The sequence below is a fragment of the Lepisosteus platostomus genome, chromosome 10 (assembly GCF_059453375.1).
Source record: "Lepisosteus platostomus isolate fLepPlt1 chromosome 10, fLepPlt1.hap1, whole genome shotgun sequence".
Lineage (NCBI taxonomy): Eukaryota > Metazoa > Chordata > Actinopteri > Semionotiformes > Lepisosteidae > Lepisosteus > Lepisosteus platostomus.
In genome coordinates, this window is record NC_142620.1 from 23,258,386 (window position 1) to 23,278,152 (window position 19,767).

At 37.0% G+C, this 19,767-nt stretch overlaps 1 protein-coding gene across 2 annotated transcripts in view; it reads left to right on the forward strand.

The window, feature by feature from the left end:
* Positions 1-19,767, forward strand: part of slc24a4b (solute carrier family 24 member 4b) — a 158,899-nt gene that overhangs the window by 95,190 nt on the left and 43,942 nt on the right. For both annotated transcript variants that reach the window (XM_088648850.1, XM_088648849.1), the window contains exon 3: positions 14,642-14,718. In XM_088648850.1, coding sequence (XP_088504976.1) covers positions 14,642-14,718 — 77 coding nt within the window. The remainder of the gene's footprint in view (positions 1-14,641; positions 14,719-19,767) is intronic.

Below are 19,767 nucleotides of genomic sequence, written 5' to 3' on the forward strand. Positions count from 1 at the left end.
CTTAATCTTTAATGGAAAGCATCTTGACCAGTTCTTAATTATAGAAGGGGAAGGCACCTGACAGGTATCTGCAGGGGAAGAACGTATGGTGTTGCCAACAAGATCTAACATAAAATGTTTCCTTGAACTTCCTTCAAGGACATTTTTATCACTTCACGTGAATCTACAGTAAGTGCACAGGCAGTCTAAAGTTGTTTAATGCTGAAATGGATGTGTTTTGCAGAGTTTGATTGGATTTCTGGTTATTCCATATGCTTTGCTTTATATCTTGAAGTTGAATTTATTTTTAATTAAATTTTAAGGGAGACTTTTATGTTTGGATTACATATAATAACTTTTCCAGCCCCCTGCAAGAGAACTAAACACAGACAGATTGCATTCATTGTAGTATGTTATTTATACAAGATTTTCTTGAAATTAATATAAATGAGAAGCTGCTTCACAGACGGTATGCTAATCTCCCCCATATACAAAACAATTGCAATACAAGGATGCCTGCCAAAATTAAAAACAGAACAAAGCATTGGGAACATAATACACACTGGTTACAAAGAGGTGTGCAAAAGCACAGTGCATTTTCTTTTCAATTTAGTTTTAAAAGAATCTCATGGGATACAGATATCATCATCTCTGTGATTAATGGACAGTGTTTTTTTCTACAGCCTGAATGTAGTTTAGTATTGGTTTTCTGACATAGTGTACCTGTAAAAGGTAAAGTGACAGCTTTCCTGAACACCAGCTAAAGCTGTATCCCACGTGTTTCATGTCCTTTTTTGTGTGATGAAGCATACCTCAATACGTCACATTGCTTATGAAGAAGCTAAAAGCCATTTCAGAAAACAAACTGACCTATTGCTAGACTTTTTCAAGACTATTAACCTGTTTTAAGAAGGATGGGGGAAATAGATTAGACCCCAAGATGCACTTTAATGAAACACTAGTCTAAAATATGCTGGATTATTAAAATTCATTATGTATCCACATGGCAGGATGGATACACTGGGAGACAGAAGGCTGTATTGTTTCTGGTCATGGATTCTAATTGTGTTTTAGATGTGTGTTTCACCAGTCTACTGGCTAATAAATATATAGAATATTTCACAGTTATTTTTTCAATTTATTTATTAAGTCAATCAAGAACAAACTCTCTTTTACAGTGGTGGCCTGGAGAGTCATGTGTAGAGCAGAGCATTTACTGGAGCAAGTACTGTATCTTGCTTAAGGCTACAACTGTAGACTTCCTTCTGAGATTTGAACCTGTGACTCTGTGGTCTGGAACCCAGGGCCTTTAATCAAAGAGGTATAAATACACCCAAAATAACCTAAAGTACAGGAAATCTTTTGCAGTTTCAATGACTAGTAGCTGTACCACTGAACTGTCTAACGTGTGCCTCCAAGGCAATCAGATTACAAGAGCTATTAAATATTAACCAATTACCCCAAGCAGTGGTTCCAAGTTTGAAATGTCTTTTTTTTCTCAAAGCATAATTTCTAAACTAGTTTAAAACTTCTTTCCAGAATACATGCAGAACTGAATGGTTCAAAGATCAGGGTGACCTTGTTGCTGCTATTCAAAATGAACCTTTTAAATGAACATGAAACCATTATATATTATAATATATACTGTAATAGTATTATATAAAATTGTGATAGCATTTTTTTCATCAATCAATTAATTTAAATTGTGCTAAAGCGATTGATATTCCCCTTAGTATACTTGTGGAAAATGTATTTTTAGATTGGATTTCATAAAAGGTATAAATATAAATTTTAAAAATACCTATCAGTACCTGATTAAGATGGTTTAATAACATGTGGACTATAATTTTATAAGGGACCTGCTTCTGGCTAAATTAAGTTTCTGGTTATATTTCTGTTATTTTTACTAGTTTGTAAGGATCCTATGCACTGTATTATTAATATAATAGAAATATTAATATCAATTTATGTTGGGATTTTTTTGCAAACTTTTATCTAATATCTATATTGTCTGATACACTGTAGATGAATAAAGAAATTTACAGAATTAGCACGCTGTAGAAGTAAAGGTTCTACAGGTAATCAAAATAGGTCAAGCTAAAGTTCTTTTAGCAAGCAACTGCAATAATTGACACACATGAGCATAAGCTATGATATTGTAGCACATGCGTCCGGTGCTGTGGCTGAAGAGCGACCGGCTAGGATACACGGCGAGGGGCAGGACGGGAGTGGTAGTGGTCAGGGCGGGGATTAGGAAAGCCGCTGACCAGTGCAGCTGACCCACTGTGAAACGGGTGTACAGTCTGGGGAGATCGCCCGTTTTCATGTAAATAGTTCCCTGGTTCTGCACCCCTTTGTGTTTCTTTCTCTCTTTTCTCTCTCCCTCGGCTGCGTGCTCTAGGCTAGCTGGCTGGTGGTGCCGAAAAGGAAATAAAGGCGCCAGTTTTCACTCCACAAAGTCTGAGTCTCTGTGTCCGTCCTCGCCGAACCGAAATCGCTACATTGGTGTCAAAAGCGGGGTGGGATAGCCCTTTGCCAAGGACGGTGAATAAAGCGGGGGAGAGTGTAATGCATACGACCGCCATTGCAGGTTGTTCGAGCCGGCTTACCAGTGCGGTGATGTCACCGACTTTCCCTGTGAATAGCAGGGACCGCAGCCGCCGGGCTGGAGGGAGATTTCCCTTTAGCTCAACTGGCTAGGTCCCTGTTGAGTGACGCTGGAGGCCCAGGTTCGAGACCCCAGCAGTGGGGGGCCGACCTGAGGTGGCAGTGGCGAGGGCGCATACCCACGTGAACCCGAGAGCGCTACAATATATTTAGATTTTCAGTTGATTTTGACAAAGTTCCTCATAAAGATTAGTTCTAATATCACAAGCAGTAGTTGTATTAATGCTTGGATGGAGAATAAGGAGTGAATTATAATAATAAACTTTATTTTATATAGTGCCATCAAAGGTGGCTTCTCAAAGCTGTTATAGAATGACATCCACAGAAAGGGTTACAGCATTGGCTTTGCAAAGTTGATGGAGGGTGACAATAAGCATGACTTCAGTCTTGTCACAGTTTAGCTGATGGACATTTTGAGTAATCCATGTTTTTATGTCAGAGATGCAATATTGGAATATATATATATATTCCTATATCAGTATGTATGCAATATATATGGAATGTGATCTGTATTAGGACTGCTGTTGTTCTGAATTCATATCAATGTCCCAGAATTTGGTATAGTTAATAAACTAGTGAAGCTTGAGGATGTGGATGATACCAAAATAAGAGGATCTGAAAATTCAAAACGATTTACTCAAGACTAGAAATGACAGATATTTAATGTAGTGCTGTGCTGGATATTACATGCAGGTAGCAAAAACAAAAAATAACGTTTTGATACAAAATATTGAGCACCAGTCAGAAGATACTGCTTACTGTGTGAAAAGGTCATTATTGGGCAATTACGTTGACCCATTACATCTTCTAGACAAGGTGGGGAATCAATAAAAAAGGCAATCAAAGCATTAGGAATTATAATTAAAAGCATAGAAATGAACTCAACACTTAATTAGAATATTGGCGACCAGAATTGTCCACACCACAAAATATATATTTGCACCTGGGCCTAAACTGAAAGGCTAACAGGCTAGGTTTTGAACAAAGTAGACTATAAGGGGAACTGATTCAAGTATCCAAAATCTTTAAAGGATTTCAAGAAGTCAACGTAATGGACTTGCTTAGGATGAACAGTGAAACTCAAACAAAAAAAAAACACGGAATTTTAAACCAAAAAAAGAAGTTGGTTATTTACCATACCCTAAAGAGTTGTGGGAATATGGAACAAGCTACCTAAATGTTGTTGAGGCCATTGCCTGTTTTCTTTCAAGAAATGAGTGATGGAAATAAAATGGGAATGATTCCCCAGTTTGTAACTTTAGTTTGTTTCTGAAATAACAAAGCCTATATTGTATAGGTTTGACTTATACAGTATATGCCAGATTGTGCCGTATTTCTAAACTTTTTACTGTACTGTATATATTTATGCCTATGGATCGCTTAAGCTGTATTGACAAAGAGCCAAGAACAGCTTATATTTGACCTCTTTAAAGGCTCATACATGCTTTAAACAAATTAGTAAATTGAATTGAGTTCAGAATGTGATTATGCCACTGATAAATACAACTAATCAATGTGCATTAAATCCTTATTTAAATAGGTGAATGCCAAACAAGTGCTCTTTGTGGCTTCTGTGCATAGCAGAGCACAAGGGTGTTGATCCTCTGAATCCAGGGTTAGTTAATTCCCTTTCAAGCCAGCTGGTCAGTTTTAGGATCAGTATTCATCCCAGCAGTAATTAAAGATTCTGCTACGCAGCAGGTGGTCTGTTATCTTGGCCATAAATCACAGCATTACCAGTAATGAGTTTCCAGTAGCTTGAGAAGCTAGGACCCCACATTAACTTCTTCAAGTGCTGACATTGAAAGTATACTTTTACTATGCTGAGTCCATTCAACTGGGAACATACAGTAGATTAGTATTTGCATCTTGGCAGAACTCTTTTAGAGAAGTAAGGATAGAGATGTCATAAACTTTGTTTCTGTGTTGAAATTACACTTACTGTATTTGTCTTTTAATTCCTGAATCATTAAGCAAGCAATCCTTTTTTTCCGTAGGAGCTAATCTAATTTCAGATACTGTATAAAGCTTTATAAAATCTATTTTTTAGTTAAGAAAATTCACATGTACTGTATAGTGCAACACACACATATTACTACACTATTGGGAATAATATTGTTTTAACAAATGGTTTTGAGAACAAATTTTAAATAAGATATTTGTTTTAAGCCTTCGTTTGTTCCGATTGTTTCTATTATTATTATCTTTAAAATAAGGTAAAATATTAGATCACTGGAAAAAGTTTAACCTAAAAGCATAGAAATTATGCTTAGTTGCATAAGAAAGCATAGCTGAATGTGAATGTAGGAAATTGCGTACGTTTACACTACACATTATATTGGCCTTTTTCCTCTTAGTGATTTATACCTTATCTAAGGCCTGCAGATTTTAGTTGGCTGCTTTATAGCAAAACCAGAAGTACTAGAAGTGTCATGTGATTGCACAGTATCCCTTGGAAGGTATGAAAACATATTTTCTCTGTTAACTGATAGAGTGACATACAGTAGCTGCCATTCTAGCACAAAAAAGAGACTAAAGATTTTTTTTATCAAGGTACTGTATTACTGATATGCCCATTATCAGAATGAAATCTAATTATTCAATGACATCTTCATCTAAAAAAGGAAAATAATAAAGGCTAATCAGATACAGTCATTTGACAATGCATGTTCAGTTTCAGAATTATGTTATATTTAAAATATTATTATGCATTCACTTCAGGTTGCATTCAAACATATCATAGTCAGATGAACATTTTCATTAGGTGAGATACTTTTTTATAAAGTCTTTTGACTGAAGAAAGTTTAGAATATAGTCATGCCATGGTCATGCAGGATGCATGTACTGCTGGTCTAATGTAAATTTGGGAATAAGGTGCATAATAAATAATCCTTACACTTACAGTATATACCGCTTCTCTGGACACTCCACTCAAAGCTCTTTACAGTAAATGGGAACTCCATTTACTGTACCATCACCACCAAAGTGTAGCATCCACTTGGATGATGCGACGGCTGCCATAGTGTGCCAATACAGTCACCACACATCAGCTATCAGTGTGGCGGAGAACAGAGTAATCAAGTTAATTCATAGATGGGGATTGTTAGGAGTCTGTGATTGTTAAAAGCTAGTAGGAACTTTAACCAGGAGACCAGGCTAACACCCCTACAAGATGCATGGAAAAGGAAAGAAAGTAAAGTTCTTAAGCAGGTGCTGGTGTCTGACGTGACGTGCAGAGGTTGAAATGTGCTTTATTAAACTCCTGTCACTTCTCGCAGAGAACAAGGACTTTCAGTAACCTACTCTGACTGATGGCAGGGGACATTGTACGGGAAAGTACATATTTCTTGATAAAATGGGTAGACAATACCTGTGATCTTGTTTTTTTTAATAGGACAAAACATGATATGGGGCTTACAGTCTGACTTTGGATCTATCTTGCAATACTTTTTTATTTATAGCAATTTGCAAATCCAAGTGCTCAGGGTTGAAGATTTGACTATTTAGAGAAGTCCAAAAAATAGCATTTTTTTGTTTATATATTGTCTTAACTTTATTAAAATGTCCATCAGTTTTTTAACATACAGTATTACTACCCCCTTTTTAAGGTAATCTTGTATGCAATTGGTTGTTTGACCCTTTTTAGAGAGAAGGACATACTGTAGTTACCGATTTGGTGATGACTTCTAAATCTGCATCAATTAATATTCTTCTTCTGGATTTTACTGCAGCCTTTGCAACCAAAAAAGGTGTTCTGTTAGTTAATATGGCTAATTATTTATGGTTCCCTGAGACTTCCCTTAGTTGGTTTGGCTCCTATTGTCACTCTGCAATTTCCCTCATGAGATTAATAAAGTATCTATCTATCAATAATTACCATAATGCAATTTTTAAATCTATTTAATCTATCTATTTAAATCTGGATTTTTCCATATTTCAGTAGGGTGTTCCACAGGGTTCTGTACTGGAACCCTTTCTTTTCAGTATTTACGTGTGCCTCTTGGTCAGATTATTTACCATCATGGATTTGGGCTTCACTTTTATGCTGATAACTGACAGATTTTCGTGCATACCAAACCACATACAGGTACTGGGTTATCTACACTTTACGTGTGCCTGTTAGATATCAAAATATGGAAGCAAAATAACTTTGTTAAGCTAAATAAAGGCAAAAATAAATAAATAAAGACAGGATTATTTTAGCCAAGTTGGTAACTTCACTGTTTTTCTATTCTATTCTATTCTGTTCGTATCGGATGCTAAAACATGAATTAATGGCTTTATTTAATCAAGGTTACCCATTTGTACTTACTGGGATGTCTAGGAAGTTACTACATAAAAATCACTATGTCTGGAATTCTGTCTTATGTTCCACCTAAGGCAAAAGTACTCTGCATCAGCACATACTGGAAATTGCTGGCTCCCACTTAAATTTATTGTGAACGTGAGGGCTCTCTTGCTCACTTAATGTATAATGGAGCATACTGTATGATCAAGCTCCCAGTTATCTTATAGACTGGGTACAGGCCAGGGTGCCATTGTACACGAATACTTGTTCTCATTTAATTTTGCTGGTAAAATAAAATACGTATTTTTATATGCACCACCCTCATGCCTGTACCATATATTGTTTGTGAATTTTTATTTGTGTTTTGTTTGGAATTTATTTTTATTATGCTCATTGACACATACTTTCCAGTGTTCCTTATTTGTTGATATTAGCTGATATTAGAAAACTCAGAGTTTTCTCCTTTGGCTCTAAATGCTGCTTCAGAACTTTTAGCCTTCATAAATCAACTCCCGTATTCTGCTTTTTAAGCTGTTATTCTGTTGAGAAAGAGATGGACACTAGCTTCTTTATAGGATTTATCAACTAGGAGATAGAAGAATGAATGTCTAACCTTTGATTCACACATTTTCTAGCTAATCTTTGCTGTGGTATTATTGTTTCATCAATGATATTGGTGTGTTGTAACAATGTACTGAAGAAAGCTGTTTCTCAAAATTATTTTTGGGTTGTAAAGATTCAGCTTCAAAATAGCTCTTCAGCTGTGGTTTACTTACTGCAAGTGTTACAAGTGAATTCTTATTACAGATTAGTGATTCGAAAACTAAACATACTTCCTTGAGATATTTAAGTAAATCATTATGAAGCAAGGTCAGTTTTGGAGGAAATACATTTTCTTACCATTATATACAACGCTGTGAAACTTACAAAACCAATAAAAAGTTCCTTAACCCCCAATATAATTATGGGAATAACTTTTTCAAAAGACACCCTTGTCTAAAAAGGGTTTAACCCTTGTTAAAATTAATTGGGTGGAAAGTCAACAAGGACTGAGTTTGGGCAACCCTGTCTTATGTAAGAGTCAGAGACTTAGTTTGATCTTCATTATACAGGTTAGTGGAAACATTTTGTCATGCCACAATCAAAAGCATTTTAGAGGACTTCAGAAAAAGAGTAGTAGATGCTCATCAGTTTAGAGAGGGTTGAATCAATTTTACACATTCAGACCTCCATGTCAGGGAGAGTTCTTTCCGGACCATGTGCAGATGACACAATCCAGGGTTGAGGAACACGAGGAAAAAAGACATGCAGGATACGGGGGTGAAAACAGGGGGGGCATGTTCATGGAGTCCTGGTGGTCGGGGGAGGTGTGGCCGAGGCAAATGATCCAGGGATGAGACAAACGGGAAATCCAAAAACAGGGCAAAAGTCCAAGGCCAGGCGATCCATCCGAGATAGACGATTAAAATCCAGAACCGGGTCAGGACCGGCAGGGGGAACGGGAACAAGAACAGAAGCTAAAACCATAACGGAGCCAGGCGCATCCAGGTCACAAAGAACACCATAGTAACAATTACACTGTAAGTGCTGTGGGGCATTCTTCATCAAAAGAGCAAGAGACAGCCATGTGCAGATTCAGTTTTTTGTTGAACTCAATAAGTACAGCAAAGCCTGTTGCATCTGCCTGCAAAACAGATGCTCTGCAAGAGTTTCCCAACTCTTATAAACAGTACTGGCTCAGAAAGTTCAACAACTCAGGAAGTTGATTTCAAACTTTAAGTATTTTTCTTATTTATGCTTGTTATTTCTTCTACTCTTACTACTTTAAGCTGTTTAAGCAAGTCATCCTTATTCTACCTACCTTTTGATATAGGCTAAATAAAAAAAAATAGATCCCTGCAATTAGTCGAATACCTTCCACAAAATTGCAGTTCTTGACAATTGTGCTATACAGTATATATCCCAATTCCTAAGGATTGGCAGACCTCTCTCGTGTCAGTGTTAATGCCTCACCCATAACCCCAAAAAAATCTTTGATGTCTAAAAAGAACATTGCCAATAATTTCTAGTTGATCAAAGGCCACCTGGTAAATACACAATACTATAAGATGAATATTCTCTGGACAGAAGTTTAATATTTTTACCACATTTTTCTGTGACGAAACCCAAACACTACTTTCCAATATAAAAACCTCACCTTGAAAGTATCTTGAAAACACATCAATTATGATGGGGGGAGTATCATGATTTTTTTTTTGTCTCAGGACTCAGACAGCCAGCCATCATTGACACAACCATGAACTTGGTGTTGTATTAACAAATTGTGGAGGAGAACTTCAGGCCAGCCTAGCCATTCTTCAGCTGAACCTAAGCCAAAAGTGGGTTATGCAGCAAGACAATAACCCTAAAAATACTTGCAGATCCACATCAGAATGCCTGAAGAAAAACAGAAATTTCACATTTTTGTCAAATTCTAGACCTTAACCTTCTCATAATGTAATTATTACACTGTTCATGGATGAAAATGCTCAGATGTTACTAACTTGAAGCAGTTCAATAGAATTGATGAATGCCAGAATTCATAAAAGCCAATTCAAAAGACTGATAAACAGTTACAGAAAATTGTGTGTTGTCTCCAATTGTCAAAGAGAAAATAAAAGTATAGCACCTGCTGTGTCAGGGGTAGACATGATCATTAATAAGATAAGATCACTTTATTGGCCATATACAATTTCTTGTATTAGGAATTTGTCTTTTCGCATACCCCAACCCATGGAGAATAAGACACACAGACAGAGAGAGAAGCTTGGGGTCAGAGCACAGGGTCAGCCATTTATACAGGACACCTGGAGAAGTTGGAGTAAAGGGCTTGGCTCAGGGGCCTAAAGGAGTAAGATTTCTCTGCTGGCCGGGGGGGTACGAAACGGAAACCTTCCAGCCACAGGCACAGATCCTTAGCCACAGAGCCACTGCACCTTAATGAAGACAGGATTGTGTCCCTGGCAAAACAGGATCAGCCAGTATAGTTAGAAATGAAGACGTCATGTCCGCTCTCACCATAGTATCACAAACTGCACTACAATCACCACAACAACTGACAGATCTCTCAATCAGTCCATCGCTTTGACAACCAAATCAGGTAAAAAAGTATCCTACCTTTCCACACTTAATACCTGACAATATAAGGCCTTCCCCCGTTCATACTCCAGCACTCACTCTAAGCGTGTTTTACCTTGCCTACCCTACCCTAGTCTGTTGTCTGTCTTTGGCCTTGGAATGTGTTCTCAAAGGCTTGTTCACTCACCTCATAAGACTGTTCGTTACCTGCAGTTGGATCCAGTTTTCAGCCTCGGATCTCTACACTTCACAAGTACAGCCTATTAATGAAGAGTGACACAAGTGTTCACAAAGGACACTTTGCCTAGGGAAGACAATGAGAAAAGAGTTGAATTAGAGTTGGTTGAATTAAAGTGATTATGGGTGAAAAGTGATTAATAAGGTGGGGTTTGTGATTGAGTCAGGTACAATACTCCAGTGTTTGATACTTTTAGTAAAGAGTGACTAAAGAGAAGTTATTAGATTAATGAGAGACTAATTAAAATCCAGAGAGAAGAACCACATAACAGAAAACTATATAAGCTTCTCTGAGAGCTGACCAACGATAAGACCCAGGGTGAGCCTGGAAGTGTTCGCTCTGCAAGGCTTATTTATAGATCACTCAAAACATTACAAAATTAAGGTGACACACTGGCAGGCCAATTATTATCTTGGTAAATGTGCCAGCATTGTTATAATTTGTTAACAAGTCAAGAATTCCTTCACCACTGTAGGAGTTGGTGATTTTAATTTGGAGTAATAATTAGAAATTAGAATTGTAAAGCAATCTGCTATGAAGAGAATGGCTGATCGTCCACTCAAAGATTACAAGGAGAAGAGTTAATAACTTCAGAGTTAAAATACTCATTGACTATACCATGGTACAGTCTACCTTGTTACAGTAGATCTATCAGTCTCATACAGTATATTTAAATCATATTTATTTTCTCAGATAAAAGTAAATATGCTATTACTGTTGAGAACTAAACATCTTACATGCATTTGGAATTGTTCAGCTCTCGAGTATTATAATTTGAATAATGAAGTTTTATACTCAAATCCATTTAATCTCATCCTTGATGAGTTAAACTTCATGCTGATAAAACGGAGCTGGGCTGGATTGGTCTGTGGCAGCTGCTCCATGCTGGGAAGGTCCCAGTGCAGACAGAAGAGAGAGAATAAGCTTTGCCTTGCTCTGGGACCCAGGCAGCTCTGCCAAAGTAGCTTCTTGATGACTTTGGTTTTTCAAACAGTCTGTGCACAGTTTGTATTCTTGGACTCTGGCTACAATGTAGACAAGAGGGAACTCAGTTCATTATGGCTATAGCTTTGTTCATAATATGCTTTTATATTCAGGATGTCAATGGATGGATGTGTTCTGGATGTCATTAAAAAGAAATGACAGTTGGACTCTTTCTTAATCGGGTAAAAATAACTGTGAGTTTGTGAACACAAGATTTCTGTACTGAACTGATTTACTCTATTGGCCTGGCCTCAGACTGCATGCAGTCATGTGGTTTGAAAAGCTATTTTGCCATTTTGATAGAGAGATTAGAAGCCATCGGATAAACAGCAGAAAATGTGTTGAGTTCCTGTTCTTAAGGTATGATATCACAAGTTGGTGATTGGCTGAGATTCTATCAGGTTTGGATCTGGTACCCACACTACAAGCACCCATTGGTGGATCTTCCTCTGGGTGATGGATATTGACCTTTGGCCTGTGGTATTGAGAAGAAATCAGCCTGGAGATTTGCTTGAGCTCATCTGTACAATATATAATTAAATGTACAACATTGAAACAGCTTTATGGTGACTCTTATCAGAGGGGCCTCTTTAACACATTCCTCTGCATTTAGAGAAAGGCACCAGCTGCCTTGTCAAGGCACACAAAGATTATTATAATTTTTTAATAATGCTTAATTCTAAATGAAATAATAGGCCTTGTTCCATCACCAGCATGTAAATAACAGTTAAAATATTTTCTTCGATGTATGTGTGGTTGCTGATGAGGCAGAGAAGCACTGAACATATTTTTCTGAATTTTCCTCTTCTATTATCTGTGCAAATTGGGGGATATGTACAGCAAATAAATGCAAATTAAAATTATGTGATGTATAAAACAGTATTTACACCCTCTGACTTGCTACATATTCTATCCCCCTTTAGAGGATTTTTTTTACTTAGCACAAACATTTTAATGTGGCTTCATATAAGGATTGTTCCACTTAGGCAGCTTTCAGCATGTTAAATCTGGCGAAGTCACAACTTTAATTTTTTCCACAATTCATCTGTTATATATCAATTAGCTGCTCATCAGCTAATTGCCACGACAAATACAGCACTTTTTCCTCTACATAAACTCCCCTGTTGACAAGGAAGTGTGCTTTGTATTGTTGTCATGTTAAATATCACTGAGTCAATAATCTGGAGTGAATAATCTTCTTTTAATCTTTGATCTTTGAAGCACATAAAATGTAAAAAAAAGCTACATTCAAGTTTGTCTTTTTTATGAAATGAAAATGAATGAGAGATGCTGAAATGGAACCTAAAGTTTAATTAGCTGGGTTAACAGGCATGCATAACAGTCCTTCTTGTGCCTTAAAGGGGGGGGGGGGGGGTTAGGTTTTAAACCTATGACTGGGTTTTCAAGATGTTCACTGAAGTGAATCCTAAAATATTATAGAATATATCTGTGAAAGAAGAAAATGATTTATCATTTGCTATAATTTTAAATGTCATTTGGAATATTTGCCGTGAAAGGGAAGGGATTTTTAGCAGCAATATCAGATGAGATACTAAAGTTTGCTTATCACAACTCATAGCAGAAGCCATTTACTGTATCTTTGAATTGAGAAATTATCTTCAATAAAAGTTCTACAAAAATCTTGAAAACATATCGGGCCTGGAGCCACTGCAGTTGCAAATAGAGTATCCATTTCTTGGCTTTGATACACCCAATCCTAGCATGAGGATTGCAATTGGTGTATACTGTATATTTGTGCATGTTGATTTCTTTCTTGGACAGATTTTGGAATGCTCATACAATTCTGTAGACGGTAGTCAGTGCTGCATGTGCTAGGATTTATGAGCTAGTGTAACATTTGTTTGCTCAGATTTCAAACAAAGAAAATTACCATGTTGCTAAATATTGATTTATTGGTTATTTAGCAGCAGGAAAAGAATTACCAAAGTGAAATCTGCTTTGAAATGAGGTGTACTTTAGGAAGACTTTGTCAAACTACATAAAGCCAACATGGGTGGCTGGCACATAAAAACTTAACAGAGGTTATAGCCCAGAGAAGACTCTCAATCCATCTGGCTCATTTGATACATGATTTCTTGAAGATAGAGGGATCTGTGCAATCTCAGCCATGATTGAGTAGTGCCACCAGTCACCTGCAGGCACTATAGAGTACCCAGTACTCTAGGAAGAGATTTGGAGTGGTATTCCTCTCTCATTGTTAAATGACGGAGTCCCTTAATAAAAGAAACTGAACAACCTAATCAAAAACAAACTGCAGTCTTTTATAATTCAAATGGAAATGACTACTATTTAATATTTTTAATTTGTGTGCAACAAAAAATTATTCTTTCCCATATACTATAACAGCTTATTAAAAGAAAAAAAACACATCAAGCTATATGTAATTCAGGATTGTTTTTTGTTAGAAAATCCAATTTTTACTTTGAAGTAATTATTAAATCTTAATAAGATCAAGTTGGGAACTGCTTTTAGACTTTCTTGAATGTTCCTTTTCTAATTTCTCTGTATATTCTGACCTTTACAGTTTTACTTTTGTGTCCATTTCTCCTTGTAAGTCTATTATTCAATCATCCATTTTTTAGAATTTAAGACATTATGAAAAATAACACCAAATATTGTATCACAGGTGTCAGCTGTGTTTTTTGTAACACTGCATGCAGTGTGATGTAAAATTATTTATAACAAATTCAAGCAAGGACTTGAACTTGAAATTAAATTTATAAGAGTGTGAGTGCCACAAAATGTTACTGTGAGTTGCAATACCAGTATACTGATAAACAAATCATGTGAAATGGCATTAATCTATTCAAAAGGCTTAAATCCCTTTTCCTAAACATCTTAATGAAGAATACCATACAGTACTAGCATTGTCTTCTTCTTATTAATAGTAGATACATTTGATACTTCTCTCCCATACACACACTGGCCTTGAGGAAGGTACAGTACTTTACCCCAGTATTGCTGGGAATCAGCATTGTTGGGAATAAACATATAAGGGAGTGTCCTATGTGGGGGTGGAAGGCGTACTTTAAACCTACAACAGTCAGAGTAATCTCTGGATTGATGAGGGTGATCTTAAATATGGACTTTGTCACTGTGAAATTTTGCTAAGTGATGACCAATTACTCATGGGAGAGAAATGAGCTACTGGTGCAACCAATGTTACCTACAGCAGTGCCGTCGCAATGCTTAGATACTAGTCGGCAGCCCTTTGAGGTCGTAATATTGCATTCAGGGCAGATGCCTTTACCAGAGGAACCACATGGGAGTCCATGACATACTTTTTAATCCTGCTTCTTTATGTTAGTCTTTTGGTTGGAAGTTAATCCTTTCTCATTTAATTGCAGCTATCAATGAGTTCCCTGAAGACCTGTTTACAAACAAAGAAAGAAAACAAGGAGCTGTGCTGCTGCATATATTTGCGGTAAGAGAGCTCTTTTTTATTTGCCTCTAAACTACTGGTGGATGGTTTTGGCATATAAAATATTACAAAAACCTGAATAATGTCACACAAATAATTCGAAAATAAGTAAAACGATAAGCACTATTTTCATATAAAAAATTAAAATGTAAGTATGCATTTTTCTTATCTCTACACTTGACTATCATGCAATTAATGCCATTCTCAGACATTCTTGAATTCTTTATAAATAAAGCCTAAGTGAAAGAAAAAGAAAAAATTCATGTGCAATATGTGATACATGTGGTAGAACCTTGATTACTCTAGGATTGACATGTCCTGAAATTTCCACTTCAGTGCAGAATAAATTGAAGATGTTCAGGAAAGCCAACTGTCTCTTGTGCCAATTACCAGCTTCCCTCCCAAAGCTTTCCCAGTTCGAATACAGGCCCCTCTTAACCCTCCCTTCCCCAGTCCAAATACTTTTTGTGTATCATCTGAAGCATTTCCCTATAACATTACTGTACTAAGATGTGCATGTTTAACACTTTTGAGGCAGGGGTCCTCTCATTTTTTTCCTATTAATGCCCATCGTACAAAGTATTCAAAATTCGTTGACCACCAAACATATACTGTACAGATGGAGTGTTCCTTATCTCCTTTTTCTTTGCAAATGGAGTACTGGACATTGATATACATTGATCCTTCCAATGATTCCATTGATCCTTCAGAAAGCCACTTAAGCCTAGTTAGGGTCGCGCCAACCCAGAGCTACATGGTTGTAACCTGGATGGGACCCACCAACCAACATTGGGAAGGACCCAAGAGCTAACTGTGCTGCTGACGATATACATATTTTCATAACTATACATTGCTTTCTTCTGAAATTAGAGCAAAATATATAGAAAAATCCAGTTATACACTTTCTAAAATTAGACATTAAACTCACAGGAGAAAATTCTTGTTTTTGAAAATTAACACATTACTCTCATTTTATCCTGCTTTCACCTAAAGCCTCATAAGGGTATATGAAAAGGAATCATTTTAGAGGTGATTGACACCACTAATACATCAAATACATCTTGTCCAGTCTTCACGAATCACAAGACTGAGAATTTCAGTCAGAGATTAAAAAGAACACTAATTTTTGTTTGGTTATTTTTTATGTTCCTTAAGCACTGTTGTATTGTCAGCCTCTGCATGTTGTCTGTTTCTTTCATCTGGGGAGCTGGAACCTGTCCCAGCAAGCAATGATGTACCCTGGACAGGACACCAGTCCACCCCAGGGCACACAAAGACACAGACAGGCACATATTCATACAAGGGCCAGTTTTCCCAGAAGCCAGTTAATGTACCAGTAAGTCTTTGGACTGTGCGAAGAAAACCAGAGCTCCTGGTAAAAACTGACACAGACACAGGGGAAACTCCATGCAGATAGCACCCCAGGTTTAGAATTGAACCCAGGTACCTAGCACTGTGAGGTAGCAATGCTAACCACTGCACCACCATGTAGCCCATGTTTAGATTAGGGGCGTCATGGTGGCACAAGACCTTTAACTTTTACAAGGAGCACCATAACAATGCTGTAACTTCCTGCATTGTACTGAATTAATCACCCTGCTCCAGTACGGTAGTTAGATGCTGTTTCTTTTGCAGCATTGTTCCACTGCATTCTAAGTCATGCTTAAAATAATCTGAATAATGAAATCAAATTCATAATATTTAGAACTGAGATCCTGTACCCCAGAAAATCCTATGAATTTTAAGTGTGACAGGTACTGTAAAGATATTTTAAACATTTAACTAAAAAGGAAGATTAAAAATCACTTAGTTTGTGGTTTCTTCTTTTTCAATACATTATTTTAATACATCTCTGCACAAATAAACTGTCTGCTTCTGTGAAAATGAACCATATAAGACAACAGCTCCATATTTTAAATTCTTTAAGCATCTTGCTGGTCTCCACTTTGTTTTTTCACATAATGCCTAGAGCTCGCACATCCAATGTAATTCTTGGATGATATCAATTATTGATGTGTTGGTTTCTCTGAGTTATATTAGTGCATTATGAAATATTCCAGACATTTTTCATCTTGGTGGTGCACAAATTATACATGATCCATCTGTTTTTGGCACTTGAAAAATAATTTATATTACAATCAAAAAGATAATATCAAAGCAATTCAATTTTGTGATCCCATTAATTAACGTTGGATAAAATGTCTTTATAACTACATATACAGACTGCTCAAAATCTACAGGTACATAATAAAATAGGTATAATAAGGGCAGTTCACTAACAGGAAACTCAGAAGATATAATTTAAAAAGTCTAGTCAATTCCTGATCATTAATGGAACCTTATAGCATTCTTTTCTGATTCTCATTTACTTCTTGTCCTTCACACAGAAATTTACACCAAAGGTTTCTACAAAAACAATGCCTAAGAAAAAAGTTCATGGGTTTCCGGGTGTCTTTTAATTTTGTGTAGGAGTGATACGTGGAAATACAACATATTTTTTTCTCCTGGTTGAATGTTGAGATTTACAAAAAAGACAATTTTTATAAATTACAATATAAAGTAGCAAATAATTAGTTTGTTCAAGGAACCAGGGTCACCCAGAAAAGCTTGTCCAAAAATGCCAACCCTAAACAAAAAACGTGAATTTGTTTGTTGTTGCAGCACATTAAACTGGAAGAATTATGGATTTCTGTGCTTCACTAATGCTGCAGTCACATCTTGAACAGCTTGCCTTGTTGCACACCAGTACCTGTAACACAACTTACTTTCAATGAAACCAGTTGCATAAAAACGGAAACTGCTGACACTTTTGCCAGGCAGACTGTGATATTTCCCATACTGGTTTTCTGCAGGTCTGCCCGCATTAAATATCCCATTAATGTTCTTGTTCTGTGTTCTCACTCATTTGCTATACAAGTTTGCAGATATTTTCTTTTGTAATGTCTGATTTCAGTTACCCTGGCTAGCACGAATCATGGTCTGATTTACACTCTTTTTAATCTAGTTCCAGATTAGGGGTTATTTGGGTTTGTAAGACTAGTAATAGGGTGTTCAGTAATGTACTATACCACAAAATCAACCTAGTTTCAGCTGCTCTTAAAGAAGTTCTCCCACATACAGTATATTCAGACCCAATTGCACAATCGGAAGAATTACTTTGGTGAATGTTAATATTACCAAGTCATTGCAATTATTCTAGTGCAAGCGCTCTTACAGGCAAAGTGTTCAGAATACCATTTTTGAGCTATTTTTTCATATCTGTGCAGTTTCTGCTCCAAAGAATTGGGCTTAAGCACTTTTTAATGTTGTGTTTGTATTTGCACTGTGGCCAGAATAGGGCTTCTAGTAATCTGAATACACTGCATTATCACACATTCCATTACCTAATATATCTTTATTTGTTTGAAGCTGTCTATAAGGAATACTTTAGGATTTTATTGGTCTTTTAATCTGTTCCTCACATTTAACTGTATGAAGGCTTTGAGTAACCATAGATATCTAGTCATCCTCTTGGTTGCCTCCTCAAACTGAACTGATTTTAAATAAACAGTAGTATACATTTATGTCGTCTGCACATAACTCTTTGTTTTTGTTTAATTTGCCACCTATCATCCTTGTTTAGGGCAAATCTTAAAAATATATTCAGAATCTTGATCTAGTATTGTCTAATACAGTACAGTACTGATACAGTAAAGATTCTCTAAGTTAAACAATACCATTCTTCCATTTTTTACCACTTTATCCAATACAGGGTCACAGATGTGCTGTAACCTATCCACAAGGCACAAGGGTGCCAGTCCATCACAGGGCATACACACACACACTCACAACAAGCCACTTTTCCCTGAAACTGATTAACCCTCCTGTACTTAACCGGTAATTAGCTCTTTGACTGTGGGAGAAAAATGGAGCACCTGGAGGAAACTCACGTGAACATGGGGAGAACATACAAACTACACACAGATAACATCCCAGGAATTGAACCCAGGGCCCCAGCACTGCAAAGCTGGAGTTTCTTGTCCAATGAATAAAGGGCTGAAAAAAGTCATTCATAGAGACTAATGGACACTGACAAGTTTACACAATATCATAAATACATACTAGATGCAACAAAATATAATCATTCTTAACATCATTCATTCACTGTTTTTTCCTTCACCTGGTTGCTCGTTGAAACTGCTTCTCTCAAAATGAAATCTTTGTCCTTCTGTAAATAGTATCCAGATCCACCTGGGTATTCAGTTCAGATGAAGCAGATTAAGGTTGTTATACATTGTCTTATCCTGCCTCTGGCTGTCCTGAACTGCACAATTGGGAGTGCTCTGCAAAAGTATTCATACCCTGCCAAATTTTAACACTTCCTTGTTTTAAATCTTGCAGTCAGGACACTTTGATGTAGCCATATTTGTTATATTCAAAACCTACTCCACACACTCAAAGTAAAGAACAAAAAGAAGTAAATACAGTAGGTAACTCATTTGAAAGAAAAAATGGAAAACTCACAATTGCCCATGTGTTCAAACCCTTTCTGTGGCAGACCTAAATTAATTTGCTTTCACAAAATTACCGTAGCAAGCCACACAATTAGTTGAGTGGCCTCTGTGTACAATAATAGTGGTTCTCATGATTTCAGAATAGAAACACCTGTATCTGTGAAGTTCCTTGGTCAGGTAGGGAATGTTAAGCAAAGATTTAGCTATGAAAACTAAGGAGCTTTCAAAGCAAGTCAAGGATAAAGTCATTAAAAGTAAAGTCATTAAAGGTAAAGATCAGGAGAAGGGTAAAAAATATCCTCTGCCACCCGTTTGTCCCGCAACACCTGGGGCGCGAACCCGGGTCTCCGGCGTAACACAACAGGGAACCAGCCGCATGAGCTAAAAGAGACCTCCCTCAGTCCAGGCAGCTGAGGTCCCTGCTACGCGCAGGGAGGGTGATGATGACACCGTATCCGAACTAGCTCCGGTACACCCTCCCCTGCTGACTTCGCCTCGGCAAAGGACACTCCCATCCGGGTCATGGCACCAATGTGACCCTTGCAGTTCTGCGGGGGCT